Below are 22,855 nucleotides of genomic sequence, written 5' to 3' on the forward strand. Positions count from 1 at the left end.
CCCCGAGGTCAGGATTGAACCCGGGTCTCTGGTGCACTTTTAATATTGGAGAGACCGCAACTAGTTCAACATAACAAGCTACCACAAACCGCAATGTGATGAGCACCCGTATATTCTTGCTTTGGGATGTAGGGTGAGGAGTAAATAATGGCCTGGGAAGTGAGGGCAATTCCTTGACTTTTCTGAATCAATAGTCTTAAATGTGCATTTAAGAGGGAGCGGAAGATCCCAGCTCAGCATATCAATAAAATCAGTGCGTTTATGTGAATGATCCCAGGAATGAGTGGGTCAACATATGGTGAGCGTTTGACGGCACTGGACTTCTACACGCTGGAGTTTAGAAGGATGAGGGGGGGACCTCATTGAGACCTACTGGATAGAGTGGATGTGGAGAGAATGTTTCCACTAGTTGGAGAGACCAGAGCCTCAGGATAAAAGGACTCTCCTTTAGAAAGGAGAAGGGGAGGAATTCCTTTAGTCAGAGGGTGGTGAATCTGTGAAATTCATTGCCACAGAAGGCGGTGGAAGCCATCAATGGATATTTTTAAGGCAGAGATTCATCGATTTGAGATTAGTAAAGATGTCAGGGGTTATGGGGAGAATGGGGTTGAGAGATAGGTCAGCCACGATTGAATGGCGGAGTAGTCTGGATGGGCCAAATGACCTAATTCTGATCCTATAACTTATGAACATATCCCTAACAGTGCCACAAGTTCCTCGTCAGTGAGTTAGTGTATCAGCCCTGGGTTCCAAGTTTAAATTTCTAAACTGAATCTTGATCACCACTCCCTCAATGGGAGGAAGTAAAGTTCCATCTGAGCCACAGCTGTGCAAACTTACACCTACTGCTAAAACAGATTCAGTGTGCTTAGTGCCATCTTATAACGATGATGATTAATAACAAGCATTTCCCCCAAGTTTCAATAAAACTCTGCTGTCATGTACTGGGATGAATTCTACTCCAGATATCCAATGAGATTCCCTCCTTTGGAGATCTCAATGAGTCATTTACTTAACTCACAAAAGACAATGTCAGAAGTCTCTTTGTCGATACATGATCAATGTGCTTTTTAAAAATCGTAGGCGGTATCAGTATGTTTATTCCCGAATGCACAGTTGTGATCCTCACTTGCTGATATTATCAAGTTAATTCAGCTTCCAGAACTGGTGATTAAGGCAAGTCTAATAGAATTTCCTATTTGCTTTGTCAGTAGATCTAACTGCTTTTTATAATGAAGGAAGAATGCGACAGAAAAAATGTGAAGTAAGTTTGAGAAACCATGACATTTATCGTCATTCAGACTGACAGGATACCTGCACCCAGCCCTGGTAAAAGAGATAAGCAACGCTAAGATTGTCAAAGCCAATTATCAGTATCAGGCAGGAATGATGTCCATCAAGTGGCTGCCTCAGATCACAATATTAATAATCCAGCCTTGAATTTTCAGTTTGCCTTTAGGTTCTTCCACTTCATGACCTTCAAAGATCAAGCCCTGCAAACCTAAAGAATATAAAACACAACATACAGGGCATAGACTGTTTGTCTGAGACTGTGTCGACCTCAATGCCTTATTGTCTTACCTAATTTGATGATGTGCCCTTATCAGTCTCTGCATCTTTGATCAAAACTGACACATACTGTAACTCACCAACCTCTTCAAGCTCCTTCAGTTTTGCCCTGCTTATTGCCACATGCGTGTGGGAAAGCTGATCTGCTATCGTTCTCCCAGCCCATATAGGTTCCAATTAATCCATTCCTCCTTCCATGTCTATGAACACCACAGTTCCTTTTCAGCTTCGAGCTGATGTTCCAAGCTGGCATCATGATCACGGATGAAAGATCTGAAGATGTTTGAGCCTGGGCCATCGCTCTTGGAAAATTCTAGATGTAAAGTTCTGGGACTGAGATACTTGATCTCTGATAAACACAACCACCTTCCTTTGCACGAGGGACGATAGCAACCACTGAAGCGTTTTCCCGGTGATGCATTTACCAGCGCTCTGACTGTGACACTCGGTCACACGTTACCCTGATGTCGAAGGCAGTTGCTCTCCGACCACTTCTGAAAGTTGGCTCCTTGGTAAACGTGGACCAAGCTGTGATGGGGACTGGAGCTGCGTGGACCTGACAAATGGCCATCAGTAAGTAGTACAGCTTGGCGGCACTGCTAATGACAGCCTCCATTACTTTGTTAATGATTGATGGAAGACTGATGGAGCAGTGAGTAGCCAGAATGGATCTGTCTTGCTTTTATGTGAACTGGAAGTGCTTGGGCAAATTCCTGCACTATTAGGTAGATGCCAGTATTGTAACTACAATGAAATAGTTTGGCTCGAGGCACAGCTCGTTCTGGAGCACAGGTCTTCACTACTACAGCTGGGATGTAGCCTGATTCCATTGTAAGACCATAAGAGCAGAATTAGGCCATTCAGCCCATCAAATCTGCCCCGCCATTCAAACATGGCTGATCAATTTTTCCCCCTCAACTCCATCAACCTTGCCTTTGCACGAGGGACAAATAAAGCTCTGTTATACCTGTTATAACCTTTGACACCCTTACTAATCAAAACTCCATCAATCTCTGCTTTAAATATTACCCAATGACCTGCCCTCCACAGCCGTCCATGGCAATGAATTCCACAGATTCACCACCCTCTAACCAAAGAAATTCCTACACATCTGCACTCTGAAGTTACGTCCTTTTATTCTGAGGCTTTGCCATTTGGTTCAAGACACTACTGGAAACATCTTTTCCACATCCACTTTATCCGATCTTTGCTAAATCCAGTGCTCTCAGCCATTTCATGAGATCACGAAGAATAAATCAGATTGGCTATTGACTGGCCTCTGTGGGGACTTAGGAGGAAATGATGGATCATGTCTTAGCACCTCTAGCTGAACGTGATTGTGAATGCTTCAGCCTTTTCTTGAGGATGTGCCTCAACCTAGACATTCCCCCTTCTCCCCTCCCCCATTGGGCAAGAAGTGTGAAAACGCACACCTCCAGATTCAGGGACAGTTTCTTCCCAGCTGTTATCGAGCAACTGAACCATCCTATCACCAACTAGAGAGCGGTCGTGACCCACCAACAGCCTCATTGGAGACCCTCGGACTATCTTTAATCAGACTTCACTGGACCTAATCTTGCACTAAACGGTATTCCTTTCATTCTGTATCTGTGTACTGTGGACGGCTTGATTGTAATCATGTATAGTCTTTCCTCCAACTGCAGAGCACGAAACAAAAAAAGCTTTTCACTGTACCTTGGTACAGGTAATAATAATAAACTAAAGTAAACTAACTAAGAGCTCACATGCTGGGCCCAGCCCAGTGAGATTGGAGTCCGTCTCCAGTGAGGATGGAGATATTTTTGGGGCCTACTTAGCTGAGCATAATGGATGGAGTAACCAGAAGTAGTTGAAAGAATAGTGTAAGAGAAACAATTCTATCAGTAAATGACTGTAAAGTCATCATCAGTGATCAGTAAAGGATGCCAAAACAGAGAAGTAAGCAACTGTTGGAAAAGATTGGGAGGCCTCTGGACACTTTTAGACAATGTCTTGCCTTCACAACTTCCCCATTGCCTCAAAATGCTTGGAACTTGTCTGATAGTGTCGGGATCATGCAGCCACGGCCACATGATAGCTAATTTAAAGGCAAACAACTGTTAATGTTCCGTGAATAGCTGATAATGAGCCGATCTCACAGATGATTGTAATCCTACCAGATTCACTCATCGGAACATCTGAGGGCAACTCATTAACTGGCACCCTGGCTGCCCATGCGAGAACTACAGGTTTTGCTGTTTGTTTTATTTAAGTTTCTAACATTCCATGGTGGTTCCAAGACACGGGTGTATATGAAGTATATGAATCAGAGGTATATAGTTGAATTATAATTACGTGACATCTATTGGAAGGACATCCTTGCTATTTGGAAGGACGTCTTTGCTATTGAGGCAGTGCAGCGTAGGCTCACGAAGTTAATCCCCGGGATGGCGGCAATGTCATATGAGGAAAGATTGGAAAGACTTGGCTTGTATTCACTGGAGTTTAGAAGGATGAGAGGGGATCTTATAAAGACGTATACCATTATAAAAGGATCGTTCAAGCTAGATGCAGGAAAAATGTTCCCAATGTTGGGGGAATCCAGAACCAGGGGCCACAGTCTAAGAATAAAGGGGAGGCCATTTAAAACTGAGGTGAGAAGAAACTTTTACACCCAGAGAGTTGTGAATTTGTGGAATTCTCTACCACAGAAGGCAGTGAAGACCAATTCACTGGATGAATTTAAAAGAGTTAGATAGAGCTCTAGGGACTAGTGGAATCAAGGGATATGGGGAGAAGGCAGGCACAGGTTACTGATTGTGGATGATCAGCCATGATCACAACGAATGGCGGTGCTGGCTCGAAAGGTCAAATGGCCTCCTCCTGCACTTATTTTATATGTTTCGATGTTTCTATTAACAAAACGGATAATCCGCGAAGCTCTGGTATCAAGGATGCTGGAAAATTGGTGGTGGGTCTGTCTCTGCTTTTCAGTGAAATGCAACAATTCTGAGGCGTAAAAGTTATGTTTAGAGTTTAGAGAAACAGCACAAAAACAGCCGATCTGTGATCCCCGCACATTAACACTATCCCAGGCACACTAACACTATCCCAGGCACACTAGGCACACTATCCCAGGCACACTAGGCACACTATCCCAGGCACACTAGGCACACTATCCCAGGCACACTAACACTATCCCAGGCACACTAACACTATCCCAGGCACACTAACACTATCCCAGGCACACTAAGGACAATTTACATTTATACCAAGCCAATTAACCTACAAACCTGTACATCTTTAGAGTGTGGGAGGAAACCGAAGATCTCGGAGAAAACCCGGGCGGTCACGGGGAGAACGTACAAACTCCGTACAGACAGCACCCGTAGTCGGGATCGAGCCCGGGTCTGTAAGCGCTGTAAGGCAGCAACTCTACCGCTGTGCCAAATTGCTGCCCGGGCAAATGTGCTAACATTTTACAGTTATATAAATTGCCCCCAACGTGACATTAACGTAACCACTCGAGACCATGCATGACGAAAGAAATCCAATCAGACCACCTTACCCAACAGTGACACAGACATGCAGATCTAACAGTGAAGAAATCACATGCTGGAAGCCCACAGCCTTTCTGTCAATCCATTAAGGAAGCAAAAGGCTCCCAAGCTACATTAGCAGGAAGGCACAGGCAGGCTGCTCATTTCCCACAGTCGCTTTCTCATTACAAGTTATCAGCAATCTATGTGCAGAACACGATGCCCATGTCCAGTCTATTGCTTCGACTTACGGCTCAGGAGTGTGCATTGGCGAGGAGGCGTGCCTGACGTATTGCGTGCACTGGAAGATTCGGAACGCGAGGCTTGCTAAGAAGTCTCGGGCGGAGAGAAGGCCAGCCACGGGCCACAGCTGAAACCCCGAGTGTTCTGGTACAAACAAACATGGAGCACGTGTTACGCTTTAGTTTTAGTTTTACTTTCTGGTTTTAGAGATACGGTGTGGAAACAGGCCCTTCAGCCACCGAGTACAAACTCCATACAGACAGCACCCATAGTCAGGATCGAACCCGGGTCTCTGTCGCTGTGAGGCAGCAACTCTACTGCTGTGCCACTGTGCAGCCTTCTTGATTACAAGGGGCTGCCAATGGTCGGAGATATATCAACCCAGCTCCACTTCCAACACACGATAGTTCCCCAGCTCCCCGCAACATCATTACCATCGCTGCCATGATCCCTGCCAAATGTTCCACTTAACTCATACCCCCTTGTCCTCCAAACTTTCCCCCCTCCGACCACTCTCTCAGACTTATCTGCAGAGCTCCAATCTTCAAGAGATTTCCTGCAGTGAGCTGCCTGAAGCTGCCCATTTGAAAAGTGTGACTTGTCAGCATGATGAGAAGATGGCCCCGGTCCCAATATTAAGTATCAACTGATGCTCAGTATCTGAGTGCAGGCAGTGTCCTCAGGGCCTCTTGGTGGATGTGAACCAGTAACTATGATAACTCCCTGATGACCTTCACACAGCCTACTCACTACAATAACACCATGACTTTATAGACCACCAGTTAAGTCAGAAACCAAACAGATCTATCCCTGGACCTGTGTTAGAAGCTCCAGCATTACTTTGGCTGCGATCATTAAAGGTGCCACTACGCAGCATGTGTTCCTGGCCAGTGCTGATGTGCAAATGAAAGGAGCATTTAAACCCTTTTATTGGTTCCTTTTAACTCACGGGGGGGAGCAAACAATCCACGTCTCTGTCCTCCAGTAACAGCCTGGGAACATATGTCAGTAACTATGTCCAACATGACTGACCTCGGAGTGACTTGCTGTGAAGTGTGTCCGGTAATAAAGCTCAAGAATGATAACTTTGAGTAACAATGCATCAAATGTGTGTCATTTCTAGTCTTCTAGTAGTTGTTACGTGCAATCTGACTCAGAAAAGTTAATATTCGTGCTGCATGGACTCATGCATTGAATTGATATGTTCCTTTAAGTCAACCAAATGGGATAATGACTTCTGATTGAAGCATTAAATAAACATTTTGTTTAGTTTAGATGAGAGCTAGTGTAGAAACAGGCCCTCTGTCCCACTGAGAAACAGGCCCTCTGGCCCACTGAGAAACAGGCCCTCTGGTCCACTGAGAAACAGGCCCTCTGGCCCACTGAGAAACAGGCCCTCTGGCCCACTGAGAAACAGGCCCTCTGGTCCACTGAGAAACAGGCCCTCTGACCCACTGAGAAACAGGCCCTCTGGCCTGCACCAACCATGATCACTCGTACACTATTTCTATCCTCCACATGAGGGGCAATTTACAGAATCCAATTAACCTACAAACCTGCATGTTATTTGGAATGTGGGAGGAAACCGAAGCACCCAGAGAAAACCCATGTGGTCACAGGGAGAATGTACAAACTCCTTTGAGACAGCACCCGTGGTCAGGATCGAACCCGGGTCTTTGGCGCTGTAAGGCAGTAGCTCTACCGCTGCGCCACTGTGCCACCCTGATTGATTTTTCGAACAATTAATGAACCATAATTCTGTTTCCCCTTTGTTGCCCCTGCTTTAAGATGTCCATGCATTAAACAGCACTTCCTTTCTCAAATCGTTTCACTTTTCCAAATCTTTTAGGACAAAATCATGAGGGGAATAGATCGGGTAGACGCATAGAGTCTCTTGTCCAAAGTAGGGGAATCGAGAACCAGAGTACATAGGTTTAAGGTGAAGGGGGAAAAGTTTAATAGGAACATGAGGGGTAATTTTTTCACACAAAGGGTGGTGGGTGCATGGAACGAGCTGCCAAAGGAGGTAGATGCGGCAGGTACTATTGCAATGTTTTAAAAACACTTAGACAGGTACATGGATTGGACAGGTTTAGAGGGATGTGTGCCAAGTGCAGATGGGGCACGTTGGTCAGTTTGGGCAAGTTTGGCCGAGGAACTGTTTTATTCTATGACTCCATGACCTGGCTTAAAACATATCCCTTTTTGACCAAAGCCTCGGCTCCTTGGCTCCTCTTGTCAGTCTTTCTTTGGCAATTCACCTGCGAACTGCTTTGGGATGTTTTACTGCATTGAATTTTCTGTACGAGTAAAGGTTGTTGTTGCGTTCACCATCATGCTTCAAATATGTTTCGGTGGTTATGTCCGCGCCCTGGTGGTGATAGAAAGGGACTACGCACTGTTCACGAGCACCCTGGGGGATTTCCTGGACCGCTGGGCACCGCTGGGGGGTCGGAATGTGTCCTCAAGAAGGATGGGGAAATAGTTATTTAATATTTAGGAATATTTGTTTATTTTGTATTTTGCTGGTGGGTTTGTGTGTATTTTTGTAAATAGTTGATTTAAATTATTTTTGGTTAAAAAAAAAATGCTTCAAATATTAAGTCCTTTCTACTAACTGTTAATGTTTTAAACCAATGCTAACCTTTCAAGAAGCAGGAAACATCCTCGAGTTGAGGGATCTTGTCCTCAGTGTAGCAGCATTGCTTCTCCAGTAGCCTGAAAGCCTCGAGATGTTCTGAACAAGCATGTGTTGGATACAGAGTCTTCAGGTTTGTGTACACTTCTCTCCTGTTTGACAGCAACACGGCAAAGAGGTCAACAGTGCATGCAGTTAACACAGCAGGCACTAGGCCGTTCCAAATTCCTTTGCTGTATTGGTTGTCTGGCAAATTACTTTTTGTTTCTGCTTCATCTTAAAAAGCTACTAATATAATAAAGATAACAATAACAGTCTCGACCAGAACCACCTATCCATGTCCTCCAGAGAACCAGAGGACATAGGTTTAAGGTGAGAGGTGGGGGAAAGATTTAATAGGAACCCGAGGGGTAGCTTTTTTACTCAAAGGGTGGACAGTATATGGAACGAGCTGCTGGAAGAGGTAGTTAAAGCAGGTACTTGCATTTGGAGACATTTGGACAGGTACATGGATAGGACATGTTTAAAGGGATATGGGCCAAGCACGAGCAGGTGTGACTAGTGTAGATGGGGCATGTTGGTTGGCATGGGCAAGTTGGGCCAAAGGGCCTGTTCCCACACTGTTTTGTCCATCAATGTGAAATTCATGAGGAATGTGGGAAAAAGGAAAACATCGTTACACTTAAAACGGTGGATGTCAGAAAAGGAAATTTGGGATGTGTGAGTGTGAATTAAAACAACTGGCATTATGTTTCCTAAGACCACCACACATCATAATCATACCACACATTTAATTGACAGGAACAATTTTACCCGAGAGGAGACTTAGTGGAATATATAGTAGACTAACCAAGTTGCAATTTCCTCTGCGGTGTATTCTACTTTGGGGATTGGATTGTCACTGCAGAAACAAGGAGGAATTAATATTGTTAAATGAGACAATTGAGCAAAAGAGATGGTGTAAATTCTAACAAAGTTTAAAAGAATTTCACTGTGTTAACACTTTGCACATGTGACAATAAAAGCACCATTGAGCCATTGAACCATTGAAAGTGGGGGTCACAGATATTTGGAGTGAGCATATAACTTACTATTTATAGTTTAAAGCACCTTCTGCAATCTGCCTCCGTCGTTCCCTGTACTTGACGTCAGAGTAACCCTGTGAGAAAGCATCAAACAAAAATGACAATGAAACAAGGTTATAGTGTTGCATTCTACAATCCAGCAAGGCGGCAGAACCAGTAGAAATGTTCTCCCATCAGATTATATATGGATACATTGAACACCAATCGATGGAGACGCAGTACATGGTGTCTGACCTGTTCAGTACCTCCAGCAGTTTGTTTTTTGACCAACTGATGGAGATTGATTGATTGCTATGATTCACCAACACCTCCATCATTTTGTTGAATAATCACCAGTTTAATTTTAGAAACACAGCATGGAAACAGACCATGCGGCCCACCGAGTCCATGCCGACCATTCATCGCCCGTTCACACTTGTTCTATGTTCCACCACTATCACATCGACTCCTTACATGCTAGGGGCAATTTACAGAGGCCAATTAACCTACAAACCCACACTTCTTTGGGTTGTGGGAGGAAACCGGAGCATCCGGAAGAAACCCACATGGTCACAGGAAGAACATGCAAACTCCACACAGACAGCACCCGAGTTCAGGATTGAACCCATGTCTCTGGTGCTGAAGGGGCAGTGGCTCTACCAGCTGCATCACTGTGTTACACTTAAAATGTTGTGGAAGATAGATTGACTGTGATCTTTCCTCATTTTGTAATACGTATAAATGATCGTTAGGCAATTTTGTAGTGTTATTCCAAAGTGATGGTATTTCTCACACAAACATGTGACAGAAGCACTGACTGGAGAAAGTGACGTTCGGGTTAAAGCTCTACATTTAATCTGAAATTGCCCAAGGTGCATCGACTAGGGGGAGAACCTGCTGAATGTAATTGTTGGAGACAATGGCAACGTTTACTTTTATAAAAAGCTACCATCTAAATTTGACAAAACACTACCCTAAACACAGTGGTGCAGCATTAGAGTTGCTGCATAACAGGTCCAGAGACCCGGGTTCAATTCTGACTACGGGTGCTGTCTGTATGGAGTTGTATGTACTCCCTGTGACCGCGTGGGTTTTCTCTGGGTGTTCCGTTAAATCCCTGGTAAATTGCCCCTGGTGTGTAGGATACTGTAGAACTAATCACCCAGTAATCACTGGTCGGTGCAGAGTCGGTGCGTTAAAGGACCTGTTTCCATCCCGTGTAACTAAAACTAAATACAAAATGTCCTAAGATGGAAGACTGAACATAACTCACAGCAGACGAATGTTTGACACGTTGATGGTATTCTGTGCAATATTATAATGTGGAGTGTCCTATTTATTTCAAATAGGGAAACACATCAAAGAGATGCTGCATGAATATGATGAGAATTTATCTCTTAATGTCCACAGCGGTCAGAAGGGTTAAACTGTTGAACATCAATCATTGCCGCCTTGCTCTTTATGCTTGTATTTATTCCACCAGCCTGTCTATTTCTCCGTGAAAACAGTGACTAACTTCTTCACCGTTTACTATGCCTCCAACTTTGGTGTCATTCTCAGATTTGGAAACTGAATACAGAAGATAACGGGTTTGAATTATAAAACTGATAAAAAAAAGTTGTCTTTGGATATCCTATCATAGTAAGAATTTAACACCCGCGCATAGCTTACTATTGTGAAGAAATCCTTGGACAGTAATGGTTTCTCCATCACGGTTTCGACGATAAAGGTGTGACCTATCTTACATCTTTAATACATGCTGGTTTACAGAGTTTTGGTAAACGTTTCTTCTGCTTGCCAAATCAATAACCGGAAATCAGAATAAATAAGAAAAATAATTAGTTGCCACGGATTAATTTCAAGCATTTTTGAACAATAATAATAATATATTTATTTTTTTATTTTTAATATAATATATAATATAATATAATATATTATATATAATATATAATATATAACAATGGTTAACAAATGGATGGATGGCACGTTACCTCATGACTTATGTATACCTAGTCCAAGTTATTAATATTATTTATTGTAGTTTTAGGGAAAAAAATGATTCTGGTACAAACTCCTGGAGATTAAACTTCCCCACTCCAAAGACGAACAGGTATGTAGGTTAATTGGCTGGGCAAATGTAAAAATTGTCCCTCGTGGGTGTAGGATAGTGTTAATGTGCGGGGATCGCTGGGCGGCGCGGACCTGGTGGGCCGAAGGGCCTGTTTCCGCGCTGTATCTCTAAATCTAAAAATCTAAATCTAAATCCCCCCTGTCACTTTATAGCTATGCCTCTAGTTTCCACCCTGGGAGAGAGGTTCTGACTGTCTATCCCATCTATGCCTCTCATCATTTTATATACTTCTATGAAATCTCCCCTCAGCTCCTGGTGTTCCAGAGAAAACAATCCAAGTCTATCCAACCTCTCCCTGTAGCTTGAACCGTCCAATCCAGGCAGCATTCTGGTAAAACTATTCTGCACCCTCTCCAAAGCCTCTACATCTGTCCTGCAATGGGCTGACCAGAACTGCATGCAATACTCCAAAAGTAGCCTAACTAAAGTCCTATCGAGCTGCATCATGAATTCCTGACTTATACTCAATGCCCTTAGTAATGAAGGAAAGCATACCAAACTCCTTCTTTACCATCCTATCAACTACAATTACTGTTTGTTTCTCTTACTATAGTACTAGTACTGTTATATATATATACTGTCTGAACCTTTGTTGTTGTTCATTCTGGCCTTTACAGAGTACTATGTTTACATATTTACATATCTGTTGTTCTGCTGCAAGTAAGAATTTAATTGTTCCGTTTTGGGACATATGACAATAAAACATTCTTGACTCTTCATGTGCTGCCACCTTCAGTGAGCTATTGAACGTGAACCAAGATCCTTCTGCACATCAATGCTGTGGAGGGTCTTGCCATTGACTGTATACTTTCCCCTTATATTCAACCTCCCAAAGTATGACAGCTCACACTTGCTCGGGGCCCCTGAAGAATTGATTCCTAGCATAGTCTTTAGGATTTTCAGAGCTCCTGAGACATGGCCAAAATGGCAATCCAAACCACAAGCCAGTGCGCACACTTACAATAAACAAGTGGAAGGAGATGCTGGCTGCAGCCATGGTAAACCACACAGCAACAGATGTGAAGTACACAATGTGCTTCAGCAGAATGTTAGGTCTGGGCAGAGTCCCGTAAACTTCCTGAACTCTGCTGGGACGTAGCTGAAAGTTTATAGGATTTTAGACTCTGTCTGTTGTTCAATGAAAACAAATCATAAAAAGTTACGCTGATCTTTTTGGCAGGTTCTTATGTTGAACATATATGACGGGGACCAGCTTTGACCAAAGTAAAATAAACTCCCAAGTGATGGTGGACCACATTTTGCACCAGCCTCATGGGATCTGGCTTAAGCTGCGCCACAATGCCAAAAGATTGGTTGTTTTATATAAAGCACCATTGAAGCTGTTAGTAGTATCTATATCACATTGAACCGTATTGTTATAAAGAAAATGTTCACAGTGCTAAAGGTTGTGCTCTGTTTTCATCAGCTACCTACAAGTCCATCATTGTTTAATATCAGGTACAGGTTGTAGCTAAGGTGATAGGATGGTCACCCTGCACAAGGCATTGTGGGTCGCTCTTATCTCCTGGCTATACTCTGATCTCCTGGCTATACTCCTTTTCATAATGCTAGTTAAATGTTTAACATCGATTGATACGTTATTGTCACATAGACTTGGTACAGTGAGATTCTTTGCTTTGCATACAATTCTTCGCGTATACGGGGCCGACAAAGTTACAAAAGTATTCAATATAGTCCCGATGGTGCCTCTTCCTTCTGGTCCCCCGGGGTCCCTCTTCGTCCTCGGCGCCCCCCCCACACAACGGGTCCCTCTTCGTCCTCAGCGCTCCCCCCCCCCCCCCACACAACGGGTCCCTCTTCGTCCTCAGCGCCCCCCCCCCCCCTCCACACAACGGGTCCCTCTTCGTCCTCAGCGCCCCCCCCCCCACACACACACAACGGGTCCCTCTTTGTTCTCGGTGGCCCCCCACGCCGGGTATAACTTTTGGGAGGCACAGTGGTGTAGCGGTAGAGTTGCTGCCTCTCAGCACCAGAGACTCAGGTTCGATCCTGACTAAAGGTGCCATCTGTGCAGAGTTTGTACATTCTCTCTGTGACCGCATGGATTTTCCCCGGGTGCTCCGGTTTCTTTTACTTTTTTTTAGGCCCTTCGGCCCGCCGAGTCCATGCCGACCAGTGATCACCCTGTACACTAGCACTATCCAACAAACTAGGGACAATTTAGAATTTTACCGAAGCCAAATTAACCTACAAACCTGTATGTCTTTGGAATGTGGGAGGAAATCGGAAAACACGGAGAGAACCTATGCGGTCATAGGGGGAACATACAAACTGCCTACAGACAGCAACCATAGTCTGGATTGAACCCAGGGCTCTGGAGCTGTAAGGCAGCAACTCCACCGCTGCGGCACTGTGCTGCCCTCCCAAGTTGCAAAGATGTGCGGGTTTGCAAGTTAATTGGCTTCTGTAAATTGCCGCTAGAGTGCAGGATGTGAATGTGAGATAGCATAGAACTAGTGTATGGACGATGGGCTGAAGGTCCTGTTTGCATGCTATATCTCTAAACTAAACTAAATACTCTGACTTTGTCATGCCTGTTGTATGAGTTTCCCACCAAAATAAAAGCAGGGTTGTTAAAAGCCAGGCTGTTTGTCTCACACTCCACTGGGGGACAATCAAATTACCGTTCACTCCTTTCTTTCTTTGATTTTCCCTCCTCCCTCATTTTCTCTTCTCTTCCCACTAATATAGTTTTATCTTTCCCTCTCCGTAATTCCATGCATCCAGGAATTGGTAAATATTTTCCTTTGATCGGGAACAATAGAAAAACACTTTGAAGGCAAACGTATCAAAATCAAACTTAAAGTGTCGCGGATGGCTGATGGGATAAGACAGCTCTTAAAATTCGAGGAATAGCACCTCATGTTTCCTCTTGGGCAGCTTATAACCCAACGGTATGAACATTTTATGTACCAATTTTAGGCAACTAACCAACAACATTCCCATCTCTTCACTGACACTCACCTGAATGTGCACCAATTTCTCCCACTATCCCACCCCCTATCCCCTTTCCCCTGTCCCCCTTTGCCTCCATTCTTTCCTCGAGCTTCACATTTTATGCCTCTTCTTTCCTTATCTCACAGCCTTTTGTCCACTTCCCATCTCTAACTTGTGTTCACCCATCTGCCAATCACCCACCCCACCCCCACTTCACCTGTATCCACCTATCACTTGCCTGGCTTTGTTCGGCCCCCACTTCTCTTCCAGCGTCCTCCTCCCCCCCCCTCCCCCCCTACTGTAATCAGTCTGAAGAAGGGTCCCGGCCATTTCCTGTAGTAGGAGAGTCTAGGACCAGAGGGCACAGCCTCAGAATGAAAGGACACACTATTAGAATGGAGGCGAGGAGGAATTTCTTTAGCCAGAGGGTGGTGAATCTGTGGAATTCATTGCCACAGATGGCTGTGGAGTCCTTCATTGGGTATTTTTAAAGTGGAGATTGATAGGTTTTTGATTAGTCAGGGCATCAAAGGTTGCAGGGAGAAGGCAGAAGAATGGGGTTAAGAGGGGGTCAATCTGTTGTCGCCCTGGTTTGTGTAGGAAGGAACTGCAGATGCTGGTTTAAACCGAAGATAGATACAAAAAGCTGGAGTAACTCAGTGGGGCAGGCAGCATCTCTGGAGAGAAGGAATGAGGAACGTTTTGGGTCGAGACCTTTCAGGGTCACCCATTCTTTCTCTCCAGAGATGCTGCCTGTCCCGCTGAGCTACTCCAACTTTTTGTGTCTATCGTCACCCTAATTTGTCCTGGTCTTCAAACACAAAGTGCTGGAGTAACTCAGCGGGTCAGGCATCATCTTTGAAGAAAAAGAATATGTGACATTTTTCAAACCCTTCTTCAGATGGCTTTGTCCTGGCCTTTTATTCCTTTCGGTTCCTCCCCTCCACAATCAGTCTGAAGAAGGGCCCCGACCCGAAACTTCACCTATCCATTTTCTCCAGAGATGCTGCCTGACCCGCTGAGTTACTCCAGCACTTAGTGTCTATTTCCAAGTCGACAATTCGTCCTCTATTGCCCTCTGCTGGTTGTATGCTGTTCCTGCGTAGAGCTACAGTAAAACCAGCTTTCAAAAATGTCCCCTCGATTATGTCATTACTATCATTGGAACTTTGGCCTTTTAGGTCAGGAAATTTCGAGGAGACAATTAGAAATCCAGACATACTAAGATCTAGTAGGCAACTATATATTATCTTATGAAGATACAAGGAACTGCAGATGCTGGAATCATGCAAAACACAAAGTGCTGGAGTAACTCAGCAGGTCAGGGAGCATCTCTGGAGAACATGGAAAGGTGACGTATCGGTTTGGGTGCTTCTTCAGACTCAGTCTAAAGACTCAGTCTAAAGAAGGGTCCCGACCCGAATGTAACATATCCATGTTCTCCTGAGATGCTCCCTGACCTGCTGAGTTACTCCGACACTTTTTGTCTTTTTTCTGTTCACCGGCATCTGCATTTTCTTGTTTCTACAGCAACTGTGAAAGGAATAGGTAGATGACGTTTCAGGTCAAGATCAGTCTGAAGAAGGGTCCCAAACTATTCCCTCCACAGATGCTGCCTGACTGACGGAGTTACTCCAGTATTTTGTAGATATAATCTTAGCAATGGGTATGAAAGGGAATTCCTTCTACCAGAATACATAATGTAGAAATTGAAGGCTCGGAAGCTGGAAGACTGCTCTTGCCATCTGATTGACCCACTGTATAATCAACAAGTGGCCTTAAGTGATCTGACAGAAGAACCATTTACCGACATTCAGTGAGTCCACATAAACTGGGAAATACAGAGAAGCAGGTTCCAGCCCGTCGGAAAACAAGTAAATTGCTGAATATTCATGTTCACTTCTGATGGTCTTCAACCTGAAACAATAACCCCTTTTCCTCCCTGCACAGATGTTTCCAGTGGTGCGAGAGTCTAGGACCAGAGGGCACAGCTTCAGAATGAAAGGACGTACCTTTAGAATGGAGATGAGGAAGACTTTCTTGAGCAGGAGGGTGGTGAATTTGTGGAATTCATTGCTGCAGACGGTCAAGTCATCGGGTATTTTTAAAGCGGAGATTGATAGGTTCTTGATTAGTATGGGTGTCAAAGATTACGGAGAGAAGGCACGAGAATGGGTGGAGAGGGAAACGTTGATCAGCCATGATCAAATGGCGGAGCAGACTCGATGGGCTGAATGGCCTATTTCCGCTCCTGTGGCCTAATTCCGCATCCAATTCACTGGATGTTTTCAAGAGAGAATTAGATTTAACTCTTAGGGCTAACTGAATCAAGGAATATGGGGAGAAAGCAGGAATGGGGTACTGATTGTGGGTGATCAACCATGATCATATTGAATGGCGGTGCTAGCTTGAAGGGCCCAATGGCCTACTCCTGCACCTATTTTCTATGTTTCTATGTTTATATGTTTTATGACCTTATGGTCATATATTCCCTGAGCTTGCAGCACATTCTCTTCTTTTTTTGAGTTTCAGATTTCTAAAAAACTAATTTAAAAGTTATTTGTTGGTGTTGTTCTCAACAGGGAATGCTGGATTGTGTTTCTAGTGTGTGGAAAATGGAGGAGAGTGAAGGGGTGAGTGCCAGGCAGGTGAGATGCATTGGATGTAGACAGTCTACACCTTCCCTCATCAACACACCAGCAAGGGCAGCCCTGGACATAGGGTCCTGGCAATGTGCTGGCACCATTCACTGTCCACCATTGACTCCATCTACACTTCACCCTGCCTTGGGAAAGCAGCCAACATAATCAAAGGACCTTCCCCACTCTAGTCATTCCTTCTTCTCTCCGCTCCCATGGGGCAGAAGATACAGAACCCTGAAAGTTAGCACCACCAAACTCAGAAACAGCATCTTCCCCTCTGTTATCAGGCTTCTATATACTGCCATAAGCTAGGGTACAATCCAATTCTCCAACCTACCTCACTGCGGACATTGGATGTTGTCTTGTGGAACATTTGCGGCAGAACTATATTTGGCACTCTGTGTCTTTCTTTTCATTTGATCTATTAGAGTCATAGAGTCATACAGTGAGGATATGGACCCTTCGGCCCAACTATTCCATGCTGACCAACATGATCCATCTACACTAGTCCCACCTGCCTGCGTTTGGCCCATATCCCTCTAAACCTATCCTACACATGTACCTGTCTAAATGTTTCTTGAACCATGCAATAGTACCTGCCTCCTCCGGCAGCGCGTTCCATACACCCACCACCCTTTGTGTTAATAATAATAATTGAGTTTAGTTTACATTGTATTTATGCAACGTATTATCTGATTTGATGCAAAACGAAGCATTTCACTGCATCCACGTTACAATTATAAACCTAAACCCAAAGCATGTCGTGCTTTGTAAAGACAAGACAATGGTGCCATCTGCTGGCATTTAACCTGCAAAAAGTATCAGCCATGGAGCTTCAATGGTGGCTACAAACCTCAGTGTTGTCTCATCCCTTCTATCTGGAGCTCAGTTGTAGCTCAGTTGTATTTGCTCTCAGGGCAAGTCCCATTCAAGAATCTCAAACACGAACTGAAGTAAGACACTTAAGAGCTGTACTGAAGGAATGCTAACGGTCTTTCAGAGGAGATGTTAAACGTACACCATCTTGTACAGATGATTAGTTTAGTTTTTTTCGTTTGGAGATACAGCGTGGAAATAGGCCATTTGGCCAACTGAGGCCGCGCCGACCATCGATCACTAGTTCCATCCTACATACTAGTGACAATTTACAGATGTCCATTAACCTATAACCATGAACGTCTCTGGGATGTGGGAGGAAAACGGATCACCCGGAGAAAACCCACCGGTCACAGGGAGATTGTACAAACTCTGTACAGACAGCACCTGTAGTCAGGATCGAACCGGGGTTTCCTCCCGCACTCCAAAGATGTACAGGTTTGGAGGTTAATTGGAGGTTAATTGGCTTCAGTAAAATTATGAAATTGCCCCGAGTGTGAAGGATAGCGCTGGTGTACGGGGTGATCGCAGGTCAGAGCGGACTCGGCGGGTCGAAGGGCTATTTCTGAGCTGTATCTCTAAACTAAACTAAAACCGTCAAAATCAAAAGTCTATTTAGGAACTCATCACATATTCAGGCTGAAATGTTAGGACATAAATTACCATGACCTTTACAACACAGAAACAGGCCACTGAGCCCCCTGTTCTGTACTGGTGTTTATGATTCTCGTGAGACTCCTGCCTTCAACTTCATCGAGATTCACCCTTTATTGTGGAAGTTCACAACTCTCCTCAGCATCCCAGCAAGATCGCTTTCCAAAATTCTCACAGAACTTACCGGGTGATCAAAATCCAAGTCTGGGTCATATTTGGAAACCAATTGATGGCATCTGTCTAAATCTGATAGCTTTTTCGGAAACCAATGATCTAGAAATAGAGACAAAATGCAAAAAAAAGATAAAGAACAGTACTTCCTGCATTGAATAGCCAGCCCTGTGCTCTAAGACATACAATGGATAATCCATTTATGCTGGATCAGTATTAGATAGGATAATCCTGCAGCACTTTGGGATACAAATCAACAAAATAATTAGAAGACACAGGGGGCATCACGGTGGTGCAGTAGAGTCAAGTCAAGTCTACTTTATTTGTCACATACACATACAAGATGTGCAGTGAAATGAAAGTGACAATGCCTACGGATTGTGCTAAAACTACAAAACACTGCTGCCTCACAGCGCCAGAGACCCAGGATCAATCCAAGTTTGTATGGCGTACGTTCTCCCTGATATCATGTGGGTTTTCTCCGGGTGCTCTGGTTTCCTCCCACATTCCAATAATGTACACATTTGTAGGTTAATTAGCTTTGGTAAAATTGTGAATAGTCCCGACGGAGTAGGGTAGTGCGAGTGCACAGGGATCGCTGGTTGGCTTGGACTTGGTGCTGAAGTACTGAAATAACTCAGCAGGTCAGGCAGCACCTCTGGAGGACATGGGTAGGTGATGTTTCGGGTCAGGACCCTTCTTCAGTCTGATAATAGCACAGCTTAAGGGAGGGGAATGCTGCAGACTTGCTAGATAGTAGCACTTAAGGATAGCGGAGTCAGGGGGTATGGGGAGAAGGCAGGAACGGGGTACTGATTGAGAATGATCAGCCATGATCACATTGAATGGTGGTGCTGGCTCGAAGGGCCGAATGGCCTACTCCTGCACCTATTGCCTATTGTCTAACTCCTGGGCACACCCACAGCTCGGCAGGGAGTGCTGCAAGGAATGCGTCAGATGCTGTTGAAACAAAGCATACAAAGAAAGTTCGGGGCAACTTTGTAACTCAGAGGGTGGTGAGTGCCCCGAATGCACGGCCAGACTTGGTACATGAGGCAGATATGATCGTGGCATTTAAGATGCTATCTTTGATAGGCAGGAGGTGACGGGCCGTGGCCTGTAGAGGGAGCCGCCGAGTCCGGCCCCTGCTCCCCTTGACACAAGAGCAAGGGCCGGAACGAGAGTGAAGCAGGGTCTTGCCTTCCGCGCTCCCAGGGTCAGCAGCGTGAGGCACCCCCGGGGCACAAAGTCTGAGGGTGGCCAGGCGAGGGGAGGGACGATGGGTCGCTGGATGAACCAGATGGAGGCGATGGCTGGAGGCTCTGCAGCAGCCTGGGGCTCACCAGGATCGGGCACCACTCCGAGACCAAGCACAGAGACCGAACCTGACTTTAAAAATGGCACCAGATCCTGGCGACTATTGCATGCTGTCTCAGTGGGCTCTTTCTATACTTTAGTTTAGTTTAATTTTGTTTAGAGGTACAGCGTGGAAACAGGCTCTTCAGCCCACCAGGTTCGTGCTGACCAGCGATTATCGTACACTAACAGTATCCTACACACTAGGGACAATTTATCATTTTTACCGTAGCCAATTAACCTACAAACCTGTATGTCTTTGGTGTGCGGGAAGAAACCGGAGCACCCAGGGAAAACCCACGCGTCACAGGGAGAACGTACAAACCCGGCAGCCAGGATTGAACCTGGGTCTCTGGAGTTGTAAAGCTGCAACTCTACCGCTGCGCCACCGTGAGATCCCCAAGGTACATTTTGTGCTATCGGGATTGTGCTTGGGTGTGGCAATACTTGACTGAACTGCATGCAAAAAAAAATTCACTCTACGTCTGTACACGTGATAATAAAGAACCAATTAACTGTTGAATGTGCAGGGAATGGAGGGCTGTGGATTATGTGCTGGTAGATAAGGGAAGGTCTTGACATGATGTTCAGCACAATCAATGTGGGCCAAAGGGCCTGCTCCTGTACTGTTCTGTTCTATGTTCTGTGAAAGTAATTATCAGAGATGTTCGAGGTCCAGCTGTTGTTCAATGTTGTTTAATCTTTCTTTGATGTAATTTGAAAATTATTGTCAAGCTCATACTCTGCTCGAGGGCATGAGGAGAGTGGTGAAAGTTCTTTCAACCTCACTCAGTCTGCTTTTCAATCATCGGTTCCAATGCTTAGCAGAAATTATGGACGGGTGATTGGGATGCATATTTTTATTATAATAGGAGGATATTTCAGATGAATACGTGGCTTGAAAAATGGTGCAAGGGGGAGGGATGCAAATTTTTAGAACATTGGAACCAGTTCTGGGAGGGGTGGGACCAGTACAAACAGGACGGTCTGCACCTGAGCTGGAATGGAACCAATGTCCTTGGGGGAGTGTTTGCTAGTGCTGTCGGGGAGGATTTAAACTAATGTGCCAGGGGGATGGGAGCAGGAGCAGAGAGACAGAGGGGTGTAAAATGAGGGTAGAAGCAACAGGTAGCAAGGTGAAAAGTAAAAGTGGCAGGCAGACAAATCCAGGGCAAAAATCAAAAAGGGCCACTTTTCAACATAATTGTATAAGGGGTAAGAGAGTTGTAAAAACAAGCCTGAAGGCTTTGTGTCTCAATGCAAGGAGTATACGTAATAAGGTGGATGAATTAAATGTGGAGATAGTTATTAATGATTATGATATAGTTGGGATTACGGAGACATGGCTCCAGGGTGACCAAGGCTGGGAGCTCAACATCCAGGGATATTCTATATTCAGGCGGGATAGACAGAAAGGAAAAGGAGGTGGGGTAGCGTTACTGGTTAGAGAGGAGATTAAAGCAGTGAAAAGGAAGGACATTAGCTTGGAGGAAGTGGAATCGATATGGGTAGAGCTACGAAACACTAAGGGGCAGAAAACACTAGTGGGTGTTGTGTACAGGCCACCTAACAGCAGTAGTGAGGTTGGGGATGGCATCAAGCAGGAAATTAGAAATGCGTGCACTAAAGGTGCAGCAGTTATAATGGGTGACTTCAATCTACATATAGATTGGGTGAACCAAACTGGCAGGGGTGCTGAGGAAGAGGATTTCTTGGAATGTTTGAGAGATGGTTTTCTAAACTAACATGTCGAGGAACCAATGAGAGAACGGCCATTCTAGACTGGGTATTGAGTAATGAGGAAGGGTTAGTTAGCAGTCTTGTTGTGCGAGGCCCCTTGGGCAAGAGTGATCATAATATGGTAGAGTTCTTCATTAGGATGGAGAGTGACAAAGTCAATACAGAAACAAGTGTTCTGAACTTAAAGAAAGGTAACTTTGAGGGTATGAGGCGTGAATTGTCCAAGATAGACTGGCGATTGATGCTGAAAGGGTTGACGGTGGACATGCAATGGAAGGCATTTAAAGGTCGCATGGATGAACTACAACAAGTGTTCCTCCCAGTTTGGCAAAAGAACAAACCAGGAAAGGTAGTGCATCCGTGGCTAACAAGGGAAATCAAGGATAGTATTAAAACAAAAGATGAAGCATACAGATTAGCCAGAGAAAGTAGCATACCAGAGGACTGGGAGAAATTCAGAGTCCAGCAGAGGAGGACAAAGGGCTTAATTAGGAAAGGGAAAATAGATTATGAGGGAAAACTGGCAAGGAACATAAAAACTGACTGCAAAAGCTTTTATAGATATGTCAAGAGAAAAAGATTAGTTAAGACAAATGTAGGTCCCTTGCAGTCAGAAACAGGTGAATTGATCATAGAGAACAAGGAGATGGCAGACCAATTGAACAAATACTTTGGTTCTGTCTTCACTAAGGAAGACATAAACCGTCTGCCGGAAATAACGGGGGACCGGGGGTCTAATGAGATGGAGGAACTGAGGGAAATCCAGGTTAGTCGGGAAGTGGTGTTAGGTAAATTAAATGGATTAAAGGCAGATAAATCCCCAGGGCCAGATAGGCTGCATCCCAGAGTGCTTAAGGAAGTAGCCTCAGAAATAGTGGATGCATTAGTGATAATTTTTCAAAACTCTTTAGATTCTGGAGTAGTTCCTGAGGACTGGAGGGTAGCTAATGTAACCCCACTTTTTAAAAAGGGAGGGAGAGAGAAAACAGGGAATTATAGACCAGTTAGCCTAACATCGGTAGTGGGGAAAATGCTTGTCAGTTATTAAAGATGTGATAGCATCACATTTGGAAAGTGGTGAAATCATCGGACAAAGTCAGCATGGATTTTCCAAAGGCAAATCTTATAGAATTTTTCGAGGATGTAACTAGTAGAGTGGATAAGGGAGAACCAGTCGATGTGTTATATCTGGACTTTCATAAGGCCTTCGACAAGGTCCCACATAGGAGATTGGTGTACAAACTTAAAGCACACGGTATTGAGGGTTCAGTGTTGAGGTGCATAGAAAATTGGTT

The 22,855-nt window shown here is 44.6% G+C and overlaps 1 protein-coding gene across 2 annotated transcripts in view; it reads right to left on the reverse strand.

Moving 5' to 3' along the window:
* th (tyrosine hydroxylase) overlaps nucleotides 1-22,855 on the reverse strand; it is a 56,361-nt gene that overhangs the window by 11,581 nt on the left and 21,925 nt on the right. For both annotated transcript variants that reach the window (XM_078414766.1, XM_078414765.1), the window contains 5 exons: nucleotides 18,478-18,566; nucleotides 9,060-9,127; nucleotides 8,819-8,869; nucleotides 7,975-8,120; nucleotides 5,339-5,474 (listed from right to left, as the gene is read on the reverse strand). In XM_078414766.1, coding sequence (XP_078270892.1) covers nucleotides 5,339-5,474; nucleotides 7,975-8,120; nucleotides 8,819-8,869; nucleotides 9,060-9,127; nucleotides 18,478-18,566 — 490 coding nt within the window. The remainder of the gene's footprint in view (nucleotides 1-5,338; nucleotides 5,475-7,974; nucleotides 8,121-8,818; nucleotides 8,870-9,059; nucleotides 9,128-18,477; nucleotides 18,567-22,855) is intronic.

Source organism: Rhinoraja longicauda, chromosome 18, assembly GCF_053455715.1.
Source record: "Rhinoraja longicauda isolate Sanriku21f chromosome 18, sRhiLon1.1, whole genome shotgun sequence".
Taxonomy (NCBI): Eukaryota; Metazoa; Chordata; class Chondrichthyes; order Rajiformes; family Arhynchobatidae; genus Rhinoraja; species Rhinoraja longicauda.